Raw genomic sequence first — 21,551 nt, 5'->3', positions numbered from 1 at the left:
TTCTGCATAGACGGCAGCGGCGGCGGCGGCGGCGGCGGCACCGCAGGCCCCCCCTCCAAGCATCCGGCTGCATGCCACTCGGTGTTCTCACCCACCGGTATGGGCTGATGAGCTGCCACCGCCGCCGCCGCCGCCGCCGCAGGGCAGGTAGGCATTGGCGGCTGCGGGAGGACCCGAGTGGCCCTCGGACGGAGTGGACAGGCCGCGCGGCCTTGAGCCCTGCTGCTGCTGCGGCGGCGGCGGCGGCAGCGGCTGCTGCGGCGGCGACGGCTCGCTCCGGGGCCCCGTTACCGCCAAGCTTGCTGCCGCTGCATGCGCCGCCGGCGCGGCCACGCGCGGAGCGTCGCCACCACCAGCGTCGCCACCACCAACGTCGCCGCCACCAGCGGCGTCGTCGCGGCCGGCGCCACCCACGTCGCCAGCGGCATCGCCGCGCCCGCGCCCGCCGCTGCCGCTGCTGCTGTCCCTGCCGCTGCCGCCTCCCGCCAGCGGCGGCGCCGATACGCTCTCCGCCAGCAGCAGCGCCGCCGCCAGCTGCTGCCACAGCGCCGAGGCGTCGGGGTCGGCGGAGCGACTGCTGCTGGGCAGCGCCGCGGGCCCCGAGCTCCAGGGCGACAGCGCTTGCGATGGCGCCCGCCCCTGCTGCCCCTGCCCCTGCTGCCCTTGCTGCCCCTGTTGCCACTGCCACTGCTGGCCGTACAAGCCCTGTAGCTGCGGCCCGCCGCCGCCGGCGTGAGGAGACCTGGTGGCGCGGCCCGCCGCCGCCAGCAGCAGCGGCGTGAGCAGCGCGCCGCCGGCGCCGCCGGTGGCGGCGGCGGCCGCCGCCGCGGCGACGGCGCAGTCGGGCAGCGGCGGCGGCCGCCAGACATAGGTCTGCATTTCGCCCTTTCCCTTGACCTGCACGCCGCCTGTGGGCGCCCAGTCCTCCTGCGGCAGCAGCGCCTGCGTGGCCGCGCTCACGTGCACGGCGCCCGGCTCGCACGTGGACTCCATGCGGCTGGCGGTGTTGACGGTGTCGCCGAACAGGCAGAAGCGGGGCATCTTGGCGCCCACGATGCCAGCGGTGACGGGGCCGCTGTGCAGCCCCACGCGCAGCCGCAGCGGCTGGCCGTTGTGCGGCATGGTCATATGAGCCACCTCCCTCAGCATGGCCTTGGCGAAGCAAAGCACCTTGAGCGCGTGAAGCTCGTCCTCACTGCCGTCGCCGCGCACGGCTTTGAAGCCCTCGCCGTCCACGGTTATCAAACCGCCCACCGCCATAAAGCAGTCGCCGATGGTCTCCACCTTATACACGCCGTAGATGTCGCACAGGCAGTCGAAGCGAGTGAACAGGCCGTTCAGAAACGCCATCACTGCAATCGGCTCCAGCTCATTACACATGGACGTGAAGCCCACGACTGTGGAGGGCGGCGGAAGGTGGGATTCCATATTGGTGATGGAGGAAAGGAAAGGGTCCGCGAAGTCGAGTGGCCGGGGGCGTGGAAGCACACACGTGTTCCCTTCCCCATACTTTCCTAGCTCCCCTTCCCATGAGCTCTCCCACACACATGTTCAGGGCCAACAAGGCAAACAAGGCGCCGGCACGGACAGGAGCAGGAGCTAGCAAGTAACAGTCCGGGCCTCCCCTCATTGAATCATAAACCCCAGATAGATAGACTCAACAAACAACTCACTGTCGGCGAACAGGACCGTCACGCTGCGGTGCGCGGTGGCGAGTGGCAGGCCCCCGCTGCCGCCCACAACACCTGCCGCCAGCCTGCCCCCCACACCCGCCGAGGACGTCCGCCGCCGCCGCTGCCGGCTGTTTGCCGCCGCCACCGCCGCCGCCGACGCCGCCACCAGGGCCGGGTGGTCCGGCAGCAGCGACACAGACGCACAGGCCAGCGGCGGTGCCGCTGCCGGAGAGAGCAGCGACGGCAGCGGCACTCCTGACGGCGAGGCATAGGGTGAGCCAGAGCCGCCGCCCGCACCCCCGGCGTCAGGCACGGCGGCAATGAAGGAGCCGCCGCGGCTGCTGCTGTTACTGACGACCAGTCCGGAATTGAAAGCGACCAGAGTGCTGCCGCCGCTGCCGGCGCCGCTGCCCAGGACGCCGGAGCCCATCCGACTGCCGCCGCCGCCGCCGCCGCCGCCGCCACCGCCACCACCGCCGCCGCCAGCCGCCGTTGCAGTGAGCAGGGCCAGGTTGGAGCTGGAGGCGGTGCGGGAGTGCGGGGGGCCGCCCGAGCCCCTGCCCGCGGTCGAGCCGGCGGCGCGGACCACGTGCTCAATCACCTGAGGAGGGAGGGCGCGGGCGGGGGACAACAGGGGCGGGCCCAAGGGGCCGGAGGAGGTAGGGAGTGGGCAAGCAGGCAGGTTTAGCAGGTTTGCAAACTGTCAGCAGTGCGATTTGAGCGTGCTGTGAGCCAGGCAGCAGGACGGGGCCTGCTATCACCCACTGCCTATTTGCATAGTGTACAAACGGTGTTGCCAACTAGGTCTCGCCCCGTCCCGTTCAGCGGCTGTCAGGCCCATCCGACTCCGCACCCGGCCCCCCAACCGCCGCCGCCGCCACCACTGCTCACATGCCGTGGGAACATTGCCTCCAGCAGTTTGTGCTCCTGCTGCAGCAGCCCCTCCAGCCGCTGGTGAGCCTCCTTCCAGCCGCTCACGTCCACAGCGCTCAGCAGCAGCGTCACGCGGCAGCCCCCGCCGCCGCCGCCAGCGCCGCCGCCGCCAGTGCTGCCGCCGCCAGTGCCGCCGCCGCCAGCGCCGCCGCCGCCAGCGCCGCCGCCGCCAGCGCCGCCGCCGCCAGCGCCGCCGCCGCCAGTGCTGCCGCCGCCAGTGCCGCCGCCGCCAGCGTCTAGCCCGTCGCTGTTGTCGTCATCAGCAGCAGCCGGCGGGAGGCGCTCACGCTTGATGGTAATTTGCACCTGCGGTCACAAGGTGCAAGCGCACCCTCCAAAGTCAAGCCCGCATCTATTTCATGTGCGTGCATTCGAATGTCAGCAAGCAAGGCATGATAGAGCCAACGCCCCAGGTTAGGAGTGTGTGTGCACAACTGGGTTCCGTGCCCGGCTGCAGCAGCAGCGCCCAAGCCCAGCCAAGGCCCCCACCTGATGCCACACGAAGGGCACGGCCGCCTCCTTCCCCTCCCCCTCCTCCTCATCAGCCGCCACCACCAACTGGCCATGGCTGTGGCTGCGGTGGCCGCCGCGGCGGTGGTGGTGGCGCATTGACGGTGGTTTTTTTGCGCCGGCTGCCGCTGCTGTCCCGCCTGCTGCGACTGCCGTTGTTGCTGCTGACCCTGCTGCAGCTCCTCCCACCAGACGGTCACGCGGCAGGCGGGAGCCGCTGAGCAGCGCCCCACAGGCGACAGGCGACAAACCACCACCACCGCCACCACCGCCACCGGGCAAACCACCAGGCGCAACGCAGCCGCCGGCGCCGCAGCAATCAGCAGCGGCAGCAGCAGCAGCAGCAGCAGCAGGAGCGGTGGCGTCCAGGGCACCGGGTAGCAGGCTGGGGTCCGAGGCGGGCCGGCAAGCGGGCGGCGGCACGGCGCCGACCGGCCAGGTGGAGGGACTGCGCAGCTGCAATGGCCTGTTGCAGGGGTGTACGGCCGGCAGGTGCGTGTGTGTACCGTATGTGTGTGTTGAAGAGCACAAGGAAAACAACACGCGCAGGACAGTGTATGTGATGCAGGGTTACGGTGTGTGTGTTGTGTGTGTGTGTGTGTGTGTGTGTGTGTGTGTGTGTTAACGCCCTGCCATGCCAAACGCCATCGCTCACCTGCCGGCCAGCTCGTGCCGACCCTGCTGCGTCGCTGGGAATGGAAGCGGCCGCACGCCACCTCCACCTCCACCGCACCCACCGCACCCATCAGTCATTTGCGCTCCTGCCGCCGCCGCCGCCGCTGGCATCACCCCGCCGCTGTTGCTGCGGCTGCCGCCACTTCCCGCTGGCGCCCCGTCGGCTATGACCATGGGGGCCGAGTAGGGCGCGCTGCCGCAAGAGCCGTCGAAAGCGCTGGTAGTGGTGGCGGCCCCGGTTCCGGGCGCGAGCATGTCGGCGGGTGAGATGTACTCTAGCGACGTGAAGCCGGTCGCGCTGTGGGAAGCGCAGCGGTTTGGGAACAGCAGTGCAACTCGTTTAGATGGCGGCGGCCTCATGCCCTTACTTGCGGCTCTGGTGATGCAGCAGCCCGTGCGCCCTTGTATCCCTGGCCCTACCTAGAGCACCCGCCCACACCCTCCACACCCGCCCAACACCACATCTGACCCGGCACCGCGGCTACGCACCGTGGTCGTGCGGCGCGGCCGCGGCGGCGCACCCCCTTGTTGGCTGTTGTTGCTGCTCGGCGGGTTACTGCCGACACGCTGGGAACCCATGCCGCCCATGCCGCCTTGCACGTGCGCGTGTTGTGTGGAGGCGGGTGTGGATGAGGAGAAGGCGGCGGCGGAGGATGCAGAGGCAGCGGCGGTGCCAGCTGCGGCGGTGCCAGCGGCGGCGGCGGCGGCGGCGGCGGCAGGGTCACCGGTCAAGGAGCTGGCGCCGCCGCCGCCGCCGCCGCCGCCGATTGGCAAGTGCGCGTGTGGGTGTGACAGCGCCTGCAGCGGCTGCAGCAACATCAGCAGCGGGGGGCTGCCGTGCGCGGCTGAGGACGACGACTGGCCGGAGCGCTCAGCAGCAGGGCCGGTAGTGCCGCCGTAGTGGAGGATGAGAGGTGCCGGAAACGGCGAGGAGGCTGGCGGGCCGCAGGCGCCGGCGGCGGCACCCGCTGCTGCCAGCAGGCTTCCTGAGCTCGGCGGGCCGCCGCCGCACACCTCACCGCGCTGCCGCATCCCCGGCAGCAGCTCCAGCTCTCCGCTGCCGCCGCCGCCACCGCCGCCGCCACCGCCGCCGCCTCCTGCAGTACACCCGCCATTACTGCCGCCGCCGCGTGGCCGCACAGGCACGTAGCCCTCTATTGCTGCGGCAAGGCGACTGGTGGCGTTGGTGGTGGTGCTGACGGCGGGGGCGGCTGCTGCGGCTGCATGCAGCCCCGGCCCTAGCACACGCGGCGAGCCCGCAGCAGACCCCAACACTCCTGACGACCCGGATGCCGCACGCCGCTGGCTACTGCTGCTGTCCCCGCCGCCGACAACGACGCCGGTGAAGCTGCCGTTGGCGGCGGCCGCCGCCGCCGTGCCGCCGCCAGTATTGAGGGCGAACAGGCCTTCGTATGTGTCGGCGGTGCCGACAGCGGTGGTGCAGGCGGCGGTGGTGCTGACGGTGAGCGACAGGGTCTCCAGCAGCAGCAGCTGGTCCGCGTCATCACAGTAGGCCGCCCTGCTGCTGGACGTGTGTGCGGGCGCTGCAGCGGCACCGTCGTCGCCGTCGTCGCAACCCTCCGCGCCGCCCTCGCCGCCGCCACCATCCGCCGCCTGCTCGCCATTCGCCGCCTGCTCGCCATCCGCCGCCTGCTCGCCATTCGCGGCGGCTGCCGCCGCCTCGTCCTCAGCCACAGCAGGTGGCAATGTGGGCGCTGTGTCGCTGCCGCCGCTGCCGCCGTAAGCACCGCAGCGGGAAGCGGCACTGTCGGCGGTGGCGGCGGCTGCGGCTGCGGCAGCCGGCGTCCTGGAGCTCGGTGCTCCTGCTGCACCGAGCGCCGCGCTGCTGCTGCCGCCGCTTGTGCTGCCCTCATCTGCGCCGCTGCCGCCGCCGCCACCGCTGGTGATGTGGCGGCGGCGGTGGCCGCCGCTGCCGGGCGCCGCCGCCGCGCCGCCTTCGGGCAGCCCCCCGCCCCTTACATGATGCTGCCGCCAGGAGGGGGAGGGGCGCGGCACACGCACCAGCGCCGAGTAGGAGGCCTGTGCATGCGGAAGATCGTGAACAACCAGAACTGCGCGCATGGGGATTAATGGCACGTGCAATACGCACCCGTAGGTGCGGCGAGATGCGCGACAGGGTCCACCCAGGAACGAGGTTTGGCCTCCAGTATACGACTGAGCGACGCAAGACGTGTGTGACACACGCGAACGCAACCCGGATACAGCTCCATGTGGCAGGTGAAACCGGAACCGGCGCAAGGGCGAGCAAGCGCACCTTGCCGTTGGCGACTGCAGCCTGCACCTCGTCCCACAACGCCGGATCTAAGACGAAGTAGTCACGCAAACCAGCGCTACATGGCTGTGTATGGTCGTTGCCAGGAGCCGGCTCCTGCGCAGACGGCAAATGTTGGACGACCGCGCGCCGCACGCCGCACGGGCAGAGCAAGTCCGTCAAGGCCGCTTGCTAGCTTGCGCGTTGCCTCCTGGGCCCTGATTTCCCAGTGATGCTGTAATGGCAATGACAACGATTATCTATCATGCATATAGGGCATATACATAGTAAAAACCGTGGCCGAACTATACACATCAACGGCCTCGAGCGGCGCACCTCGCGCAGGGTGGGAAAGTATGGTTTTGCTGCGTCATTTAAGCAGACTGGCGACCTGCACCATAGCCGCGCGTGAAATGTGTCGTCGCTGAATTAGTATAGTGTTGCGAAACACCCGCACTTACCCATCGATCGCTTCAAAAACGCCTAGTAGCTGCTGGGATGCCGCCGCAGCTTCCAGCAACAACTGAGACGGCGAATTCGGTGTGCTGGTGCTGTCCAGGCTCGTTTTCTGCCCTCCGCCCTCCATAGTTTTCCCGGCCTTGGTTAACCTACGTAAGGTTGTTGATGTTGACTTTGAGTGGCATTTCGAAGGTTATCAAGAGACTGACAGCTTCAGCCCGGGCCACATGATTGATGAAGTCGGTGTACTCATCAAGCTTCGGTAGAGTTGATGGCGCCCTGTTTAATGAAGTATATATACTGCACACATTGCGCCAAGCGGATGAGAAATGACTGGAGCGGGTCCCATGTCAGACAGCGCATGCATGAGTAGGGCGACCTTCATGGCCTGTGCCTGCCTGTGCCAGCCCTCATTAGCCCTGACTTCCACCTATCCCGCGCCGATTACCTCCGCCAGCCGCTAGCGGCTAGCAGCAGCGGCTAGCAGCAGCGGACGCGCCCAGGGCACGCGGTGGCACGCTGCCCCCACGCCGGTATGCTGCAGTGCTCGATGTGGCCTTCAGGCTGCTCCAAACCACTCCCCACAGCTGTACGCGCGCGTCACCTCTTTCTCCTCATTCGGAATTTCGGATAACGCAGAGGGGGCCACGGCCCGCGCCCCGCAGCCCCCAGGTGCCGCGTGCCAGATCGGCAGTGTACGGATGTACGATTGTACGGTGCCCGACTGCCCGTGTGCGCATAAGCGCATTGCGCGTTCAATCACAGGCAGAAGTTGTCGACATGCCCACACATGCATGCCCACGTGGCCGCGCTGAATATGGGGCCATGAACACCTGACCCTGCCCTGCCCTGCCAACCTGATTGGAGCGTGGCAGAGGACGCCGCTAGCACTAGGTGGGTGCTGCACCGCTGCCGTTTTGTGGGCAGGGCTGAGGTAAAGACATAACAGGTCGGCTGCGGTGGCTATGTGTCGGGCCTGGGTCCACCCCTCCCCTGAGGCTAATGTCCGACGACCGGTAGCCGCCGGCTGCGCGCGCGTCGCACTGTCGCACACCCGAGCTGCAGCTATAGCAGGACGACTACCTAATGCCCTGCGATGTCTTGGATGATACCTTGGTGCGCGGAAGCAGGTAGGAGGAAGGAGCGGGGAGCGCCGACTCGGAAGGGCTTGCGGTAGAAGACGCTAAACATGAACTAGGAGAGAGAAAGACCGGCTCAGCCCCGTCTCGAACAGGGGTCAATACTGAAGTATCAATATTGACTGGCCAGAACACTGAGCGCAAAGGTTCTGTAGTTGAGATGGCCTGTACGGCCTTGACACGGGGTTTTCCCCTCTTAGTTGGGGCGTCCCGCCCACAGCAGCAGTACTCACCCGTGACGCGCAGGGACGCCCGTACGTGGCCAGCAGCTAGCAAAGTTCTCTAGAACCTTGGTGCTGTACCGCCAGCGGAGATTGCAGAAACGCGGCGAACGAACGCTGAGCACCGTGCGGACGACCCCAGACGTGCAGCTCTTGCAGCACAACAAATTGCTCGAACCGGTGACCTATGGTCAAACTCTTATGTTAATGAGTTACAAGGCCTGATTGCGGGTGAAGGACTGTAAGCCAAGGTGTTTGTGCCGCCTGCCAGGAGGCGGGACTGCCGCGACCGGTTTCCTTGCCGTGCCTGCCCACGGAACTTTCTCCGTGCAGCAGGCCGGCGGGGGATGTGGAGGAGGTGGATGCAGGCGCGCGCCCGGCGCAGCGCTGCGAGCGGCGGCAGCAGAGGCGGCAGCAGCAGCTGCCGCCGGTGCTGCCGCGGGGCTGCGGCGCATACCGGTATGGCTAGACACGGATGGCCCTAGTACGCCATGGGGGCGATTGTACACACCGTCCGGAAATTCCGTCCGTCGGCGAGAGGAGCAGGCCGATTCGGCGGCCGATAGCACCCATACACCCCGCCAGGCCGCCAACGACCCTTCACCCCTGGCTTTCTCTGCTTTTCTTTGTTACCCGCATAAGGCTAAGGCCAGGGGGGCACCCTGGTGAAGGCGGTCCCATGGCTGGCGGCTCCTGGACGAGGGGGGGGGTGTAAATACCAGCCCAAACTCAACCAAACCAAGCTAAGCTAGCGGGGGCCTGTAGACCCCATCATCCCCAAGACCAGGAGATGGTAAAAAGGCCGCGTACAAGCAGGGCCCCTTCGGAGCTTCGACACGATACCTGCACTCGGGTACGTGCACCCGGGTACCACTCCCCGCACGTCCCCGCCTAGGCTGAGTCCAAACACTGTCCCAACGTTGAGGCGTCGGTAATACCTTCAGATCGGTTCGGTCAAGGCTGTTCGACATGGCGTCATGATGCTATTATGTCCGTCTGAGCTGATTCTGACCTTACCCAAGTATATATGTGGTGTCGTACAGCCCGTGCCGTCCGAGGGGTGCTTTCCAGTGAAACCCGCACGCTCGGAAGGCTCGTAAGGATGTCAGGTTTAGACGCCGCTCTTTTGTAGGTACATAGCTTACATCATTATTGGCAAGTACCGTTCGGGCTGGTCGCCGCTCAGGTCGCGAAATTGACCGAAGCCCATATCTCGCATAGGCGGTGTTACGGGCCTGAATTCGAGTGCCGTCAACCAAGGTTCACGTATAGATGTAATCTAGATAGCTCTGGACTAAATCGGTCGGGTCATGATGAGCGCGACATTCAGCAGTTTACTTCGGCTTTCGCTGAATTTGATGCCTGGGAACCGTTCAGGGACCTTTATATATATGACATGATGTCATTTCGGTGGTCTAGGGGCTTGGATTGCCTGCCCAGCCCAACGTCTCTCCACGTCATCACATTAAACACAGTCATGCCTCTCCTTATATCTTACTATGTCCTCCATGGGTCGTGGGCTTCGGGCTGAGACAGCTCTGTCAGCTGGGGAGCCGTTAGGCGCATGCACCATTTTTTCGCCCGACGCGCCCAGCTGCCGTCTAATATTTGCTGTTTATCCATTGCAGAAAAATAGGCGGCAGGTCCGGCCCCGGCTATGTTCAGGAGCTTAGGTAGTTTTGAAACCTTCGGCCTGAGCGCAATCCAGTTTCGAAACCTTCGGCCTCAGCGCAGCCTACTTTTCCCTTGAGAGGGAGAGCCACCTTCTTGTCGCCCGGCGGTCACGCGCAGCGGCGCGGCCGTTCTGCCGGGCGGATTCGGCTGGGCATCGCGGAGATTGCGCAGGGGTTTCATGGTCCAACGCAATCGGTCGCCACTGAGCGGGAATTCAACGTTTTTAGTAGTGAGTCCCTGCATGTGTATTTGTTCAGGAAACCGAACACTAACAACATGACCTGCTCGTGCCAAGGGCGCGGACAGGGCCCGAGCGCGCAGGAAACGACGCACAGCTTGTCACCTAGTCGCAAAACGCATGAAGTAATATAATGAACGAGGAAACCCACTAGGGTGAAGCGGTGCGAATAACTCGCTGGAGCATGGAGCGCACTCGCGTTGAGCCTCGGTTGGCACTGACACTGACTGAGCAAGGGTGAGACTTTGATGCAGATGGAAGCCATGCGTGTTCCAGGGACGATCGAAGCCCCTCAGCGTCGATATGAGGAAGTTGAGTTTCCATTCCTCGCAGTCGGCTTTTATGGCGATCGAGCGAATCGGAATGGTGGTGCCACAAGCTACTGGTGAGTTTGGGGCCGAAAACTACTCGTTGCCTGACTTGCACGCCGCTAGCCATTCGCGGTTTTACCAGCGGGGACCTGGGCAAGGACGCAAATCATCGGGCAGGCGCAGGCAGGAAACGGGGAGTCAGCTTATCGAGTCCAACCTCCCGCGGGCGGCTGCGAAGTCCTGTCGCTCGCAGTACGCTGTGCAGTACGCCCTCCCGTGCCCCCACCGCCACCCCGCACCCACAGGACCCGGCTGAAGCCCCGCCGGCAACCCCGGCAGCAGCAGCAGCAGCAGCAGCAGCAGCAGCAGCAGCAGCAGCAACCCCAGCAGCATCAGCAGCAGCGCCAATCCAACACCCGGACAGCACGCAGCCGCCGGGCGCGCTGGCGCTGGCAGGCGCCGGCAGCAGCGGGCTCCCGGCGGGTGTGGCCGGGGGCTTGGCGCCCGGTGCCCCTGTGCGCGAGGGCGGGACACTTCGGGGCGCCCTGGAGTCGCTGCTGCCGGCCGGAGTGGTGGCGTCGCTGCTGGCGGACGTGGGCTTGCAGCTGCAGGCAGGCGTGGAGGAGGTGGGGCTGGGCTTGGGTTTGGGTTTGGGATTGGGGTTTGGGGATTACAAGAACCAAAGGGCGCTGGGCTGCATTGCCTTACGTGCTTGTAAATGCACGCTCGGTAGTCGTGGGCTTGGGGAGGGCAGGGGCTTGTTGACAGGGAGCTAGCGCTGAAGTCCTGTCGGCCCTGAGAGGACCCAGCGCCTTGAGAACCCGCAGCAAGGGTCACGCTCCCGCATACAGGCACCCACACTGCCAGGCACCCACACAATGCCAGGCACCCACGATGCGCCAACCACCACTCCAACGGCCCAACCCAAACCGCAAACCACCACAGCACCGTGACGTGCCCCCTGCCGCCCGTGCCCCCTTCCCACCCCCATGCAGCCGGAGGCGCTGTCCCTGGCACTCCTGCACGTCGGCTACAGCTACAGCTACAGCCCGGAGCCAGGGGCGGCGGCGGCGGGATCGGGGTCCGATTCGGTGGTGGCGCCGGCAGTGGCGACGACGGCGGCGGTGGGACCGGAGGCGCAGGCGGAGGCGGAGGCAGTCCCGCAGGCGCCAGGGCCCGAGCATGGTCAGGCATCTGGGCTTGTAGCAGGATTGGGGGAACGAGCAGGAGTGGGAATGGAAGTGGCCAGCCCAGTAGCGGCCTCGGCGGCGGCCGCAGGGCAGCGGCCACACCAAGACGAAGGCAAGGAGCCGGTGGCTCGTCGTGTGAGCGCTGGCGGCTCTCCGGCGTCACCGGTGCCGGCGTCGTTGGCAACAGCAGCCACTCCAGACCTCGGTGGCGGGACAGGGAGCGGGAGAGGGAGCGCCGCGCCAGCTGCGCTGGCGGCAGCCACATCGCTGGCGGCAGCCACATCGCCCCGCCTCTCCCCCATTCATGCAAGCAGCCGCGCGCCCACAGGCAGCAGCCGCGGCGGCACGCCTCGCCGCAGCAGCTCGGCTTTCAGCGGCGCTGCCTCCACCTCGGGCGGCGTGGCGGCACTGCCGGAGAGCCCGCTGCCTGCGCTGGGCTCTCTTGGCCGCCTGAGCATCACGAGTGCCGAGCAGCACGCGCTGCTGAGTGGCATGCTGGAGCCTAGCTCGATATTCATGAGTGAAGCCGTGGGGCTGGGGCTGTTTGACAATCTTGACGTCATGTATCAGCACCGGGTGCAGGCGCAGGCGGCCGCCGCCGCCGCGGGCTCAGGAGGCGGCAGTGCAGCAGCAGCAGCAGCAGCAGGAGGAGGAGGTAGCGGTGCAGGCGCAGGGGGTGCGGCAGGAGGAGGCGCAGGAGGAGTTGCAGCAGGTGTGCGCGCTGACGCCACGGACGGCTCCTCAGCAGCAAGGGCTGCCCTGCAGCTGTACATGATCGACTCAGTCTCCCGCAACATGTCGGAGGCGCTGCCTGCGGAGGCGCCCGCCGCCGCCGCCGCCGCGGCAGCGGCCGTGGCCGCGGCCACTGCAGCAGCCAGCGGCGCCGCCGCCAGCCGCGGCCTGCCGCTCTCCGCCGCGGCAGCGGCGGCCGCTGCGGCGGTGGCGGCACACCTGAGCGCGCTCGGCGGCGCTAGCGGCAGCGGCAGCGGCGCTAGCGGCAGCGGCGGACCCGGGGCGGGCTGGATGCTGGATCCGGACCTAAGGCGGCTGCTGGATTCAGCGGCGTCCATGTACCGCCACGGCTCACGCACCCCAACCGCCGACGGCGGCGGCGCCGCTGGCGGCGGCGCCGCTGGCGGCGCGCCAGGCAGCGGCGGCAGCGGCCGCGACGCGGCAGTCCGACGCTTTGCCAGCCCCTCCCGCAACTCCAGCAGCGGCGACGGCAGCGGGCTGTACGGCAATGACGTCGCCTTGTACGGCGCCGGCGGCGGCGGCGGCGGGCTGCTGCGCCGCGGCGGCGGCCCTGGTCTCGCGCCGCCGGGCCACGGCGGGGTGCGGCCCGCCCCCCTGGCGATGCAGGCTTTCCTGGGCGCCCCTGGCCCTGCCGCGGGCTTCGAGGCGTACGCACAAGGCCAGCCGCCGCGGCGGTCGGGCGCTGAGGACAGCGCCGGCCGCGCCCGCGGCCGCCTGTCCGGCCGCTCGGAAGGTGGTGAGCCCGTGCGCTACCTGCGCGCGCCGCCCGTGCGCGCAGACGTCGATGCCGCCGCCGCCAGCAGCAGCAGCAGCGGCAGCAACGCCTCCGGCGGCATTGCGGCTGGGGGCGGTGGCGCCTGGCCGGGGGCGCGCGCGCCGTCGACGCCGCCTATAGAGGAGGACGCGGCGGGCGAGGAGGCGGCGGCTGCCGCTGCTGCTTCTGGCGCTTCTGCTGCTGCTGCTGGCGCCGCTGCTGCTTCTGGCACTTCCGCTGCTTCTGGCGCTTCCGCTGCTTCTGGCGCTTCTGCTGCTGCCACAGCCGCAGTAGGTGCCTTGCACTCGGAGGCCGGGGTCGGGGCCGGGGCCGGACCACAAGAGGCCGGCGGCGAGGCTATTGATGTAGAGGTGTCGCCGTTCACACACGTGTTGGGAGGCATGCCGCTCACCGCCGCCGCCGCCGCACCCGTGTCGCCGCCGCCGGCGTCACCATCGGTGGCGGCGGCCACCACGGCAGCTGCAGGGCCCTCCGGTGGTGATGGCATCGGTGCCGCTTCGGGTGCCGCCGCCGTGCAGGCGGCAGCAGGTGGCAGCTCGCTGCCAAGCGGCAGCAACGACACGCAAGCTAACGATACCAACCCCGTCCCGGTCCCCGCTGCCGCCCCCGCTGCCGCCCCCGAGCCGGCCCCGGCTGCTGCCGCCGACGCGGGCGCGCCGGGCGCCATCACCGCGCCGCCGCCCTCGGCGCCAACCAGCCCCACCACCGCCGCCGCCGCCAGCAGCTCTCTGCACCGCTCCGTGGGGGCCGTGCCGGCGCGGGCCGGCGGCGGCGCGCACCGCTTCCCCCGCCGCCGCAGCACCCGCAGCCGCATGAACGCGCTGGTCGAGCAGTACCAGCTGCAGGGCGCCGCCGCCGCCGCCACCGCCGCCGCGGCGCCGGGAGGTGCTGGAGGTGGCGGCGCCGGCATGTTGCCGCCAGGCATTCTATCCACTGGCGGCATCGCCACCATGGCCCCACGTCAGCTGGCCGCTGCCGGCGGCGGCGGTGGTGGTGCCGGCGTCGCTGGCGGCGTCGCTGGCGGCGGGAGTGGCGCCACTGCCTCACTCAGCAGCAGCCCTGCCCACGACCAGGCGGGCCTGCCGCCGCCGCCCATAGCACTGCGCGCGGCCGGCCGGACGGGCAGCAGCAGCAGCAGCTGGCTTGGCGGCGTGCTCCCGCCCCCGGTTGCGGCGGCGGCGGCGCAGCCGGGTCCTGTGTCTGCGGCTGGCGCGGCGGCAGTGGATGCAGGTGCAGGTGTAGGCGCTGGTGCTGGTGTTGCGGCGCGGCCGCCGCTGACGGCGCTGAGCGTGGAGTCGCCCGTTGCTGCCAGCCCAAACCCCAGCGGCGGCACGACGCCGGAGACGGCGCGGGGCCCGGCCAGCGTCCCCAGCGGCGCCCCGAGCGGCGGCAAGATTGGCCGCGAGGAAAGCGGCAAGGGCGGCGGCGGAGCCGGGGCCAGCAGCGGCGCTTCAGGCAAGAGCGAGGGCGACGGTGGCAGCGGGAGCAAACAAGCGGCGGCGCAGGCGGGGGACGAGTCGGGGTTGCTAGTGCAGGCTGTGTATCGCTGGCATCAGGTCTCGTTGAGGCTGGTGCGTGCGCCCGCGCCCGCGCCCGGCGAGGAGCCCGCTGCCGCTGCGGCGGCGGCGGCGGTGGTGCAGCTGGTGGCGCAGGATGTCGACGAGCTGGTGGGTCGATGGGTCGTGTTTATGTTTATGTTTGTGTCGCAAGCAGGGCAACATCTAACGACGTGAACGTGCGTGCGATGTGTATGTGAACTTGTACATGTTCGTGCGTTTGTGTATGCGTGCATGCGTGTGCGGGCGCACACAAGCCGCGGCAGCCACAACGCAAAATCACACTTACGCTGTCTGTGTGTCTCTGCCCTGCCGCCGGCCGCAGGTGCACGCGGCGGCTGCGGCGGAGGCGTCGCTGGCGGCGATGCGTGAGCGGCAGGCGGCCCTGGAGGCGTTGCTGGCCAGTGAGATGAAGCTGTTGGAGGCGGTGTTCCCGCGCCAGGTGCGTGCGTGGTGGGGTGGTGGTGGGAGGTGGTAAATGGTGGTGGGGTGGTGTATGCACGGAATCCCCTGCCGTGCGTGCCTACCGTGCCACACGCGGCCGGCCTGCCCTGGCCTCGTGCACCCCAGGGGCCCCCAGCTGGGCACTTCTTTGCTAACACCGTGGACCTGCCGCTTACCACGAGATAGGGAACATGCAGACTGTGCATGCAATGCGTTGCGTGTGTGTGTGTGTGTGTGTGTGTGTGTGTGTGTGTGTGTGTGTGTGTGTGTGTGTGTGTGTGTGTGTGTGTGTGTGTGTGTGTGTGTGTGTGTGTGTGTGTGTGTGACACACTTGACAACTTCCCTTTTGCTCTCTAACCACACACGCACACACATATGCACACACTCACAGGCTCTAGAGCACATGATTGGAAACATGGTGCACCAGCACCGCCAGCGGGCGGCGGCACGGGCGGCGGCACAGGCGCCGGCGGCAGGCGACATGTACCCGGTCCTTGCGGCCATGCAGCGAGCCGCTGCGTCGCCGCCGCCGCCACCGCCGCCGCCGCCAGCACCACCTGCGGCAATGCCAGCAGTGCCAGCGGTGCCAGCAGTGCCAGCGGTGCCGGCGCCGGCAGTGGCGCAGCAAGCGCAAATGGCGCCGCAGCCGCAGCTGCTGCCGGCTTTGACGGCGCCTGAGGAGGACAAAGTTGCGGCTGCCAGTAGCTCCGCAGCAGCTGCTGACGCCGGTCATGACCAGAGCATGGGCATTCCAATGATTCCAGACGCGGCTGCCATTGCGGCTGCCAGTGGCGAGCGGTCGCCGAGTCCGACAGACGACGCCTACAGCGGCCTCGGCGGCGGCACCGGCATTGGCGGCCAACACCTGAGCGCGAGCGTGGCGTGGATGATCACGGCACCGCAGTATGGCAGTGCTGCTGGGCCGGCTGGCGCGATCTCCTCCGCGGCTTTCGTGTCCGCCGCCGCCGCAGCGGAGCTGGGCGGCGGTTCGGTGGCTGGTGAGGGCAGCGGCGCAGCGCGGCTTAGGGGCGCCCTGGCGGCGGCGGCCGGCGCCCTGCCGGCGGCCGGCGCCGCTGGCGGGCGCGGCAGCGCCCGTGCTTCTGCCGCCGCTGCGGACGACGGTTCCCAGTTCTTGGGCAGCCTTGACAGCAGCGCGGTGCACCCGCGCACCAGCAACAACGGCTCGGTGGCGCCCTGCAGCATCGGCGACCTGGACGGCGGCGGCGGCGGCGGCAACACCACCAGTTGCGGCTCCAGCAGCACGCGCCTGCCCGGCCTGATGCTGCCGCTGGGGCCCGCCAGCTGGTCCGGACACATGGCAACGCAGGCGGCGGCCGCCCTGGCGGCGGCGCCTGGCGGCGCCACTGGCAGGGCCAGCGCCAGCGCTATGGCGGGCGGCGGCGGGCAGCGGGGTGCCAGTGGCGGCAGCACCGCCAGCGGCGGCGCGTCGACGTCAGCGGTGTCTACGGGCGCGGCGGCGATGCGCGGGCTTATGAAGATTGCCAGCGGCCGTGGCGGCGTGGGGAGCCTGGCTGGCAGCCTGCTCAACACCGGCAGCGGCGGCAGTGCGGAGCTTGAGGCCGCCGGCGCCGTCTTCACTCGTGGCTCGTTCTGTCTGCTGCCGGACCTGCCCAGGGTAGACCGGCTGGCCGCGGCAGCCACCGCAGCCAACCCCGCGACAGCGTACGGCTATGGTGCGGCGGGAGACCGGCTGCCGAGCCCGCTGTCGGCGCCAGCCGCCGGCGGCGACGCCATCGGTGCCATTCCGTTTGTGGCGGCGCCGCTGGCGTCCGCACACCGCAGCGTGACGGTCCTGTTCGCCGACAGTGAGTTGTTTGTTGAGTCTATCTGGGGTTTATGATTCAATGAGGGAAAGCGCGGGCTGTTGCTTGCTGGCTCCTGGTGCTGTCCGTGCCGGCGCCTTGCTTGCCTTGCTGGCCTTGAACATGTGCGTGAGAGAGCTCATGGGAAGGGAACACGTGCGTGCTTCCACGCCCCCGGCCCTTTGAATCCGCGGACCCTGCCCGTCCCTCCATACCTGGTATGCAATCCCCACCTTCCTTCCACCACAGTCGTGGGCTTCACGTCCATGTGTAACGAGCTGGAGCCGATTGCGGTGATGGCGTTCCTGAACGGCCTGTTCACTCGCTTCGACTGCCTGTGCGACATCTACGGCGTGTACAAGGTGGAGACCATCGGCGACTGTTTTATGGCGGTGGGTGGTTTGATAACCGTGGACGGCGAGGGCTTCAAAGCCGTGCGCGGCGACGGCAGTGAGGACGAGCTTCACGCGCTCAAGGTGCTTTGCTTCGCCAAGGCCATGCTGAGGGAGGTGGCTCATATGACCATGCCGCACAACGGCCAGCCGCTGCGGCTGCGCGTGGGGCTGCACAGCGGCCCCGTCACCGCTGGCATCGTGGGCGCCAAGATGCCCCGCTTCTGCCTGTTCGGCGACACCGTCAACACCGCCAGCCGCATGGAGTCCACGTGCGAGCCGGGCGCCGTGCACGTGAGCGCGGCCACGCAGGCGCTGCTGCCGCAGGAGGACTGGGCGCCCACAGGCGGCGTGCAGGTCAAGGGAAAGGGCGAAATGCAGGTGAGTGGCTGTCGTGTGTGTCACGTGTGTCACGTGTGGCTGTGCAGCTGCTGCTCTCGGCGCCGCCGCCGCAGCAACGGCACCACCACCAGCTAGGTGCAGCACGCTTCCTCTCTTTGCGTCCTCCGCCATACCCAGACCCAACGCCCCCTTCTGCCAGTGTCTGAATGGTCATGCCTGGAACCTCCTGCCCCTGTGCCCCCGCGCCCCCGCGCCGCCCCCCTTCCCCCAGACTTTCCTGTGGCGCCCGCCGACCGACCCCGGCTGGGCCCGCGGCGGCCTCGGCGCTACGTCAGACATACTCGACCGCGCGCCCGCCGCCCGTGCCGCCAGTCACTCGGGTGGACCGGCCAGCGGCCACGGCCACGCCGGCGCTGCCGCCGGCGGCATCGCGCCAGCAGGGCGCGGCAGCCGGCGCGGCCTGGCGGGATCAAACCTCTTCATGGAGGCGAACGCCAGCGGCGGCGGTGCCGCCGGCGGCGGCGGCGGGACGCGCGTGGCGTCTGTGTCTGATGGGGAAGTCGTCCGTCAGGAGCTGGACGCATTGCGACTCGGCAGTCCGCAGCGCGCGCCCATCGTGACTGCCACCGGTACTTCCGCCGCCGCCACCACTGCCAAGGCAGTCGCAGCTGCAGGCGCTGCCGGCGCACCCACTGGCGCGAGCTCAAGCACCCCGCAGCGGTCGTCGCCGTCGCCGCGCGGCCCCGCGCCACCGTCGGGGCCGTTTGCGCCTGTGGCCGCGGTGGCGACCGCGGAAGCCGCCGCGCTAGCCGCTGCGGCGCCGGCGCCGGCGGGGTTGCCGGACCGGCGAGTGCGGGTGAGCGGCCGCGGGGCCGCGGACTTGGCAACGGGGCCTGCCGGCGGCGCCGCCAGACCTTAATAAGTCGTGAGTCCAAGACTGCATGCGACGGACGGAGGCAAGGGCGCCCGCTGTCAACACACGGTGGACGCACGTGCTGCATGGTTCTTACATGCGGCAGAGGCGACTAGCTTGCCGGATAAAACCCGTTGGCGGTAGGAGAACGAGCGGGTGGAAGAAACGATACGTGTGTGCTGGAATTCCTGTGGTTTCAGGTGTGATGATGGCCGGGGGGAGGGGGCATGAATGGGGGACGTAAGGTGAACGAACATGAGAGAGGAGGACGACGACCAGAATGGACAATGTGCGTGATGGGTATGGGGCATCTCCTCCTGCGGAACATTGGGGCCACCACCGCCGCTACCCCCACCGCCCATCCCAGACCCCACGCACGAAGCTAGGACCTGTACGCTTCAGGGCATCCATGCACACACTGTTATGCATTGAGGATACAAATGATGGCCTATTTCACTCGTGATCGAGAATTCTTTTGGCGGCGGCGCTCATTCTTCGCTATATGGAGTACGGTATATGCGTTTATTCACGTGACCGCCGAACCGCACAAGCCAGGTGTCAGGCAGTAAGAAAGTACGTAATGAGGTTGAGAGGCTGCGGCCTACGGGTGTGGACGGAGGCTTGTTGACTTCCCGCGTGCGCATGTGACCTGGGGACCACGTCTAGCACACAGTGGTCTGCCAACTCGATACCGTAGTGTGCATCCGTACGCATCACCGTACTCTAGGACTGCACTCGGCACCTAGGCGTGCAAGCGAAGCTGCTTACGCTCCAGGGTATGCGCGGCCGGCTCGTGCATTGCCTTCGCGATCTTTGGCTAATTGCGTGCGGCGCCGGCAGTCCACTGCATGCCGGCAGCCAGGAAGCGGCGCGGGGTATGGCGATTGAGCTTGTTCTGTATGAATATTATCTATTTTCGCGCCAGGCGTGCTTTGAATAAACTGAAGGCTGCGCTGTGTTGGGTGTTGGTGACTGCTTAAAGATCTGCAATTACAATGGCAGAAACACGTCTTGCTGCCTGCTCAGCAACTGCTGCTGTGTCATGTGCCGCTCGATTGTCTGGTTGGGGTTTGAGGATTTGGGGTGCAAAGTGCTTTCCTGCTCTCCGGCCGTCGGGGACAGGGGGTTGAGGCAAATGGGAGGGGCTACGCAGCGCAATAGTAGCTGCTGTGAAGTGCATGAGCGTGTTGGCTGGGGCATGGTGGCAGTGTGCGGTAATCTTAGGCGCCCGCCTTCCAGGGTTGTGGCACTCACAGCGGTGCGGGGCTGACGCCGGTGTGCCCCGAGTGTATGCTATGTCGGGCGCTTCGATGTTGTGCACACAAGCACTACCGGCGTCCCCAAGCTGCACATGCATTAGTCAGCAGGGCAGCTGGTGCGGCAGGTTTGGTGGTTGGAAGTGCGCCCAACCGGCAGCGGTGATTCTTTACTTTAACGAGTGAGATACGCGATGTCAGCATCAAGCAATGGGTGGACCTGTGCCAATCAGGGGCGCCGGTAATGTACTAGCTAACATGGTAGTAGGGAGAGGCTGCGGCCTGAGGCATGAGGCATGGACGGGGGGCGGGTCATTTGGTACTTGCCGCGTGCGCATGTGAGTGTGTGTGGGGACCACATATAGTGCACAAACGAATCTTCCATCGCGCGCACGTGCACACCGTGTGCGCCAGCTCCAACCCATATCTGGCTCTGAATCATGCAAGAGGCAACTGCTTCACGAGCCCAGGGTGTTCTGTTCATCTCCTGGTTGGAACCTTTCTTGCACGTGCACTTGCATGTGCACACAGTGTTGGCAAGGGCCGCGGTGAACTTACTGAATTGGGTGGGTTGGCGCAGCGCAGATCTTGAGTATTTGCCAGCTTTCGGGGGCCTGTCGCGCAACAGCAACTCTCGTTGGGGCGTGTGCTTGTTGGGCTGTCACGTGGCGATACAAAGGCACCTGCGCCGCTACGGTACCGTATGGCAAGAGTCGGTGCGTCGGTTGGTGTCAGGTTTGAGGTGGTCTGGTTTGGTGTCTGAGTCCTGGCGCGCAGCGCAGCCGGGTTGCGGGCTCAGAAGCCCCTCGAATTCGAGCGTGCGGGCGTGCGTGTGTGCGTGCGTGCATGCGTGTGTGAGTGCGTGTGTGCGTGCGGGCGTGCGTGCGTGCATGTGTGTGTGCGTGCGTGTGTGCGTGCGTGCGTGCATGCGTGCGTGTGTGCGTGCGGGCGTGCGTGTGTGCGTGCGGGCGTGCGTGTGTGCGTGTGTGCGTGCGTGTGTGCGTGCGGGCGTGCGTGTGTGCGTGCGTGTGTGCGTGCGTGTGTGCATGTGTCAGAATGGAATACGGTAATCTGCAGGTTCCCTCATCAACGCGCAAGGCAGGCGCCTGCCATGGCGTCTGGCTGGGGCGGGCGCCAACCGGCCTGCATTTTTGAGGCGTGTGTAGTCGGGAAGGTTGATGCGGCCTGGTGCACGTTGTGTCAAGACATGTTGGTGTTGGTGTCGGTGGCACATGCGGTCGGCCTCCCCAGGCCGCACGGTCATCAGTTGAGGCGGTCACGTGGGGTGGAGCGATGGGAGGGGCCGCGCATCGCTTGCGGAGGGGCGGAGCACCTGGGCGGGCTGGACTCTGCTTCAATCAGTTGCAAAGCCGTGTTGATTGTGTGGTTAGTTGATGTAATGTCAGGTGGGCGGCTGCTCCTTTGTTGCTGCGAGAGCGCGGACGGCCACACTGGTCGCGGCCAGAGGGGGCAGGGATTCGCATTGGAGAGGGCTGGTCCTGGGCTGGGTAGGCTTCTCCTGTGGAGCGAGCGCAGCAGGCAGAGGGCGCAAAGAGGTTGTGGGCGGGCGCAATGGGCCGGTTGTGCGCGCCGCGTGGATGGTCGCGCGGGGCGAAACACACACACACACACACACACACATACACACACACACACACACAGTGTGTGAGGAAAGCACGAGGTGTGTGTGAGGAAAGCACGACGGAAAGATGTGTGGGCACCGTGTGTGCCGCGTCACTGTGTAATGGGCGGCATTGAAGCATAGCTCGCCCCGGATGCCCCCCCCCCCACTCCTGTCACCCACTGCCAAACACGTGTGCGTGTGCCGTTCCTGTGGAGGATGGCACGACTCGCCAGGGTTGTGCGTGCGTGTGTGTATGTATGTGTGAGTGTAAGGGGGTGCGTCCGAGGCTGGTGACGGGAGCAATGCCCGGCTGGCGACGGGAGCAGTGCTTTGCGAGCCTGTCCGGCGAGCTCCTGATGTGGGACTGAGGATGATTTG

General features: G+C 67.4%; 2 protein-coding genes across 3 annotated transcripts in view; one reads left to right on the top strand and one right to left on the bottom strand.

Moving 5' to 3' along the window:
• The window catches only part of CHLRE_02g100500v5 (uncharacterized protein), a 17,932-nt gene extending 11,085 nt beyond the window's left edge, over nucleotides 1-6,847 (bottom strand). Inside the window, exons 1-11 of one of the 2 annotated variants that reach the window (XM_043059708.1) lie at nucleotides 6,525-6,847; nucleotides 6,400-6,454; nucleotides 6,067-6,180; nucleotides 4,590-5,831; nucleotides 4,281-4,384; nucleotides 3,772-4,089; nucleotides 3,096-3,582; nucleotides 2,565-2,912; nucleotides 1,674-2,274; nucleotides 1,171-1,397; nucleotides 62-1,104 (exon numbers count right to left, since the gene is read on the bottom strand). In XM_043059708.1, coding sequence (XP_042927341.1) covers nucleotides 88-1,104; nucleotides 1,171-1,397; nucleotides 1,674-2,274; nucleotides 2,565-2,912; nucleotides 3,096-3,582; nucleotides 3,772-4,089; nucleotides 4,281-4,384; nucleotides 4,590-5,831; nucleotides 6,067-6,180; nucleotides 6,400-6,454; nucleotides 6,525-6,649 — 4,638 coding nt within the window. In that variant the 5' untranslated portion in view covers nucleotides 6,650-6,847 and the 3' untranslated portion in view covers nucleotides 62-87. Of the gene's footprint in view, nucleotides 1-61; nucleotides 1,105-1,170; nucleotides 1,398-1,673; nucleotides 2,275-2,564; nucleotides 2,913-3,095; nucleotides 3,583-3,771; nucleotides 4,090-4,260; nucleotides 5,832-6,066; nucleotides 6,181-6,399; nucleotides 6,455-6,524 lie in introns of both variants that reach the window. The other variant, XM_043059707.1, reaches the window with a different exon arrangement.
• Nucleotides 6,848-9,187: 2,340 nt separating this feature from the next.
• Nucleotides 9,188-21,293, top strand: CHLRE_02g100450v5 (uncharacterized protein). The gene is made up of 8 exons (XM_043059706.1): nucleotides 9,188-10,031; nucleotides 10,128-10,179; nucleotides 10,411-10,731; nucleotides 11,101-14,490; nucleotides 14,705-14,821; nucleotides 15,215-16,649; nucleotides 16,896-17,419; nucleotides 17,652-21,293. Exons 1-8 carry the CDS (start codon nucleotides 9,979-9,981, stop codon nucleotides 18,297-18,299), a joined length of 6,540 nt encoding a protein of 2,179 aa, XP_042927340.1. The 5' UTR covers nucleotides 9,188-9,978; the 3' UTR covers nucleotides 18,300-21,293.
• Nucleotides 21,294-21,551: the final 258 nt, after the last annotated feature.

This window comes from Chlamydomonas reinhardtii, chromosome 2 (genome assembly GCF_000002595.2).
Source record: "Chlamydomonas reinhardtii strain CC-503 cw92 mt+ chromosome 2, whole genome shotgun sequence".
Taxonomy (NCBI): Eukaryota; Viridiplantae; Chlorophyta; class Chlorophyceae; order Chlamydomonadales; family Chlamydomonadaceae; genus Chlamydomonas; species Chlamydomonas reinhardtii.
This window is presented reverse-complemented; position numbering and strand designations above follow the sequence as displayed.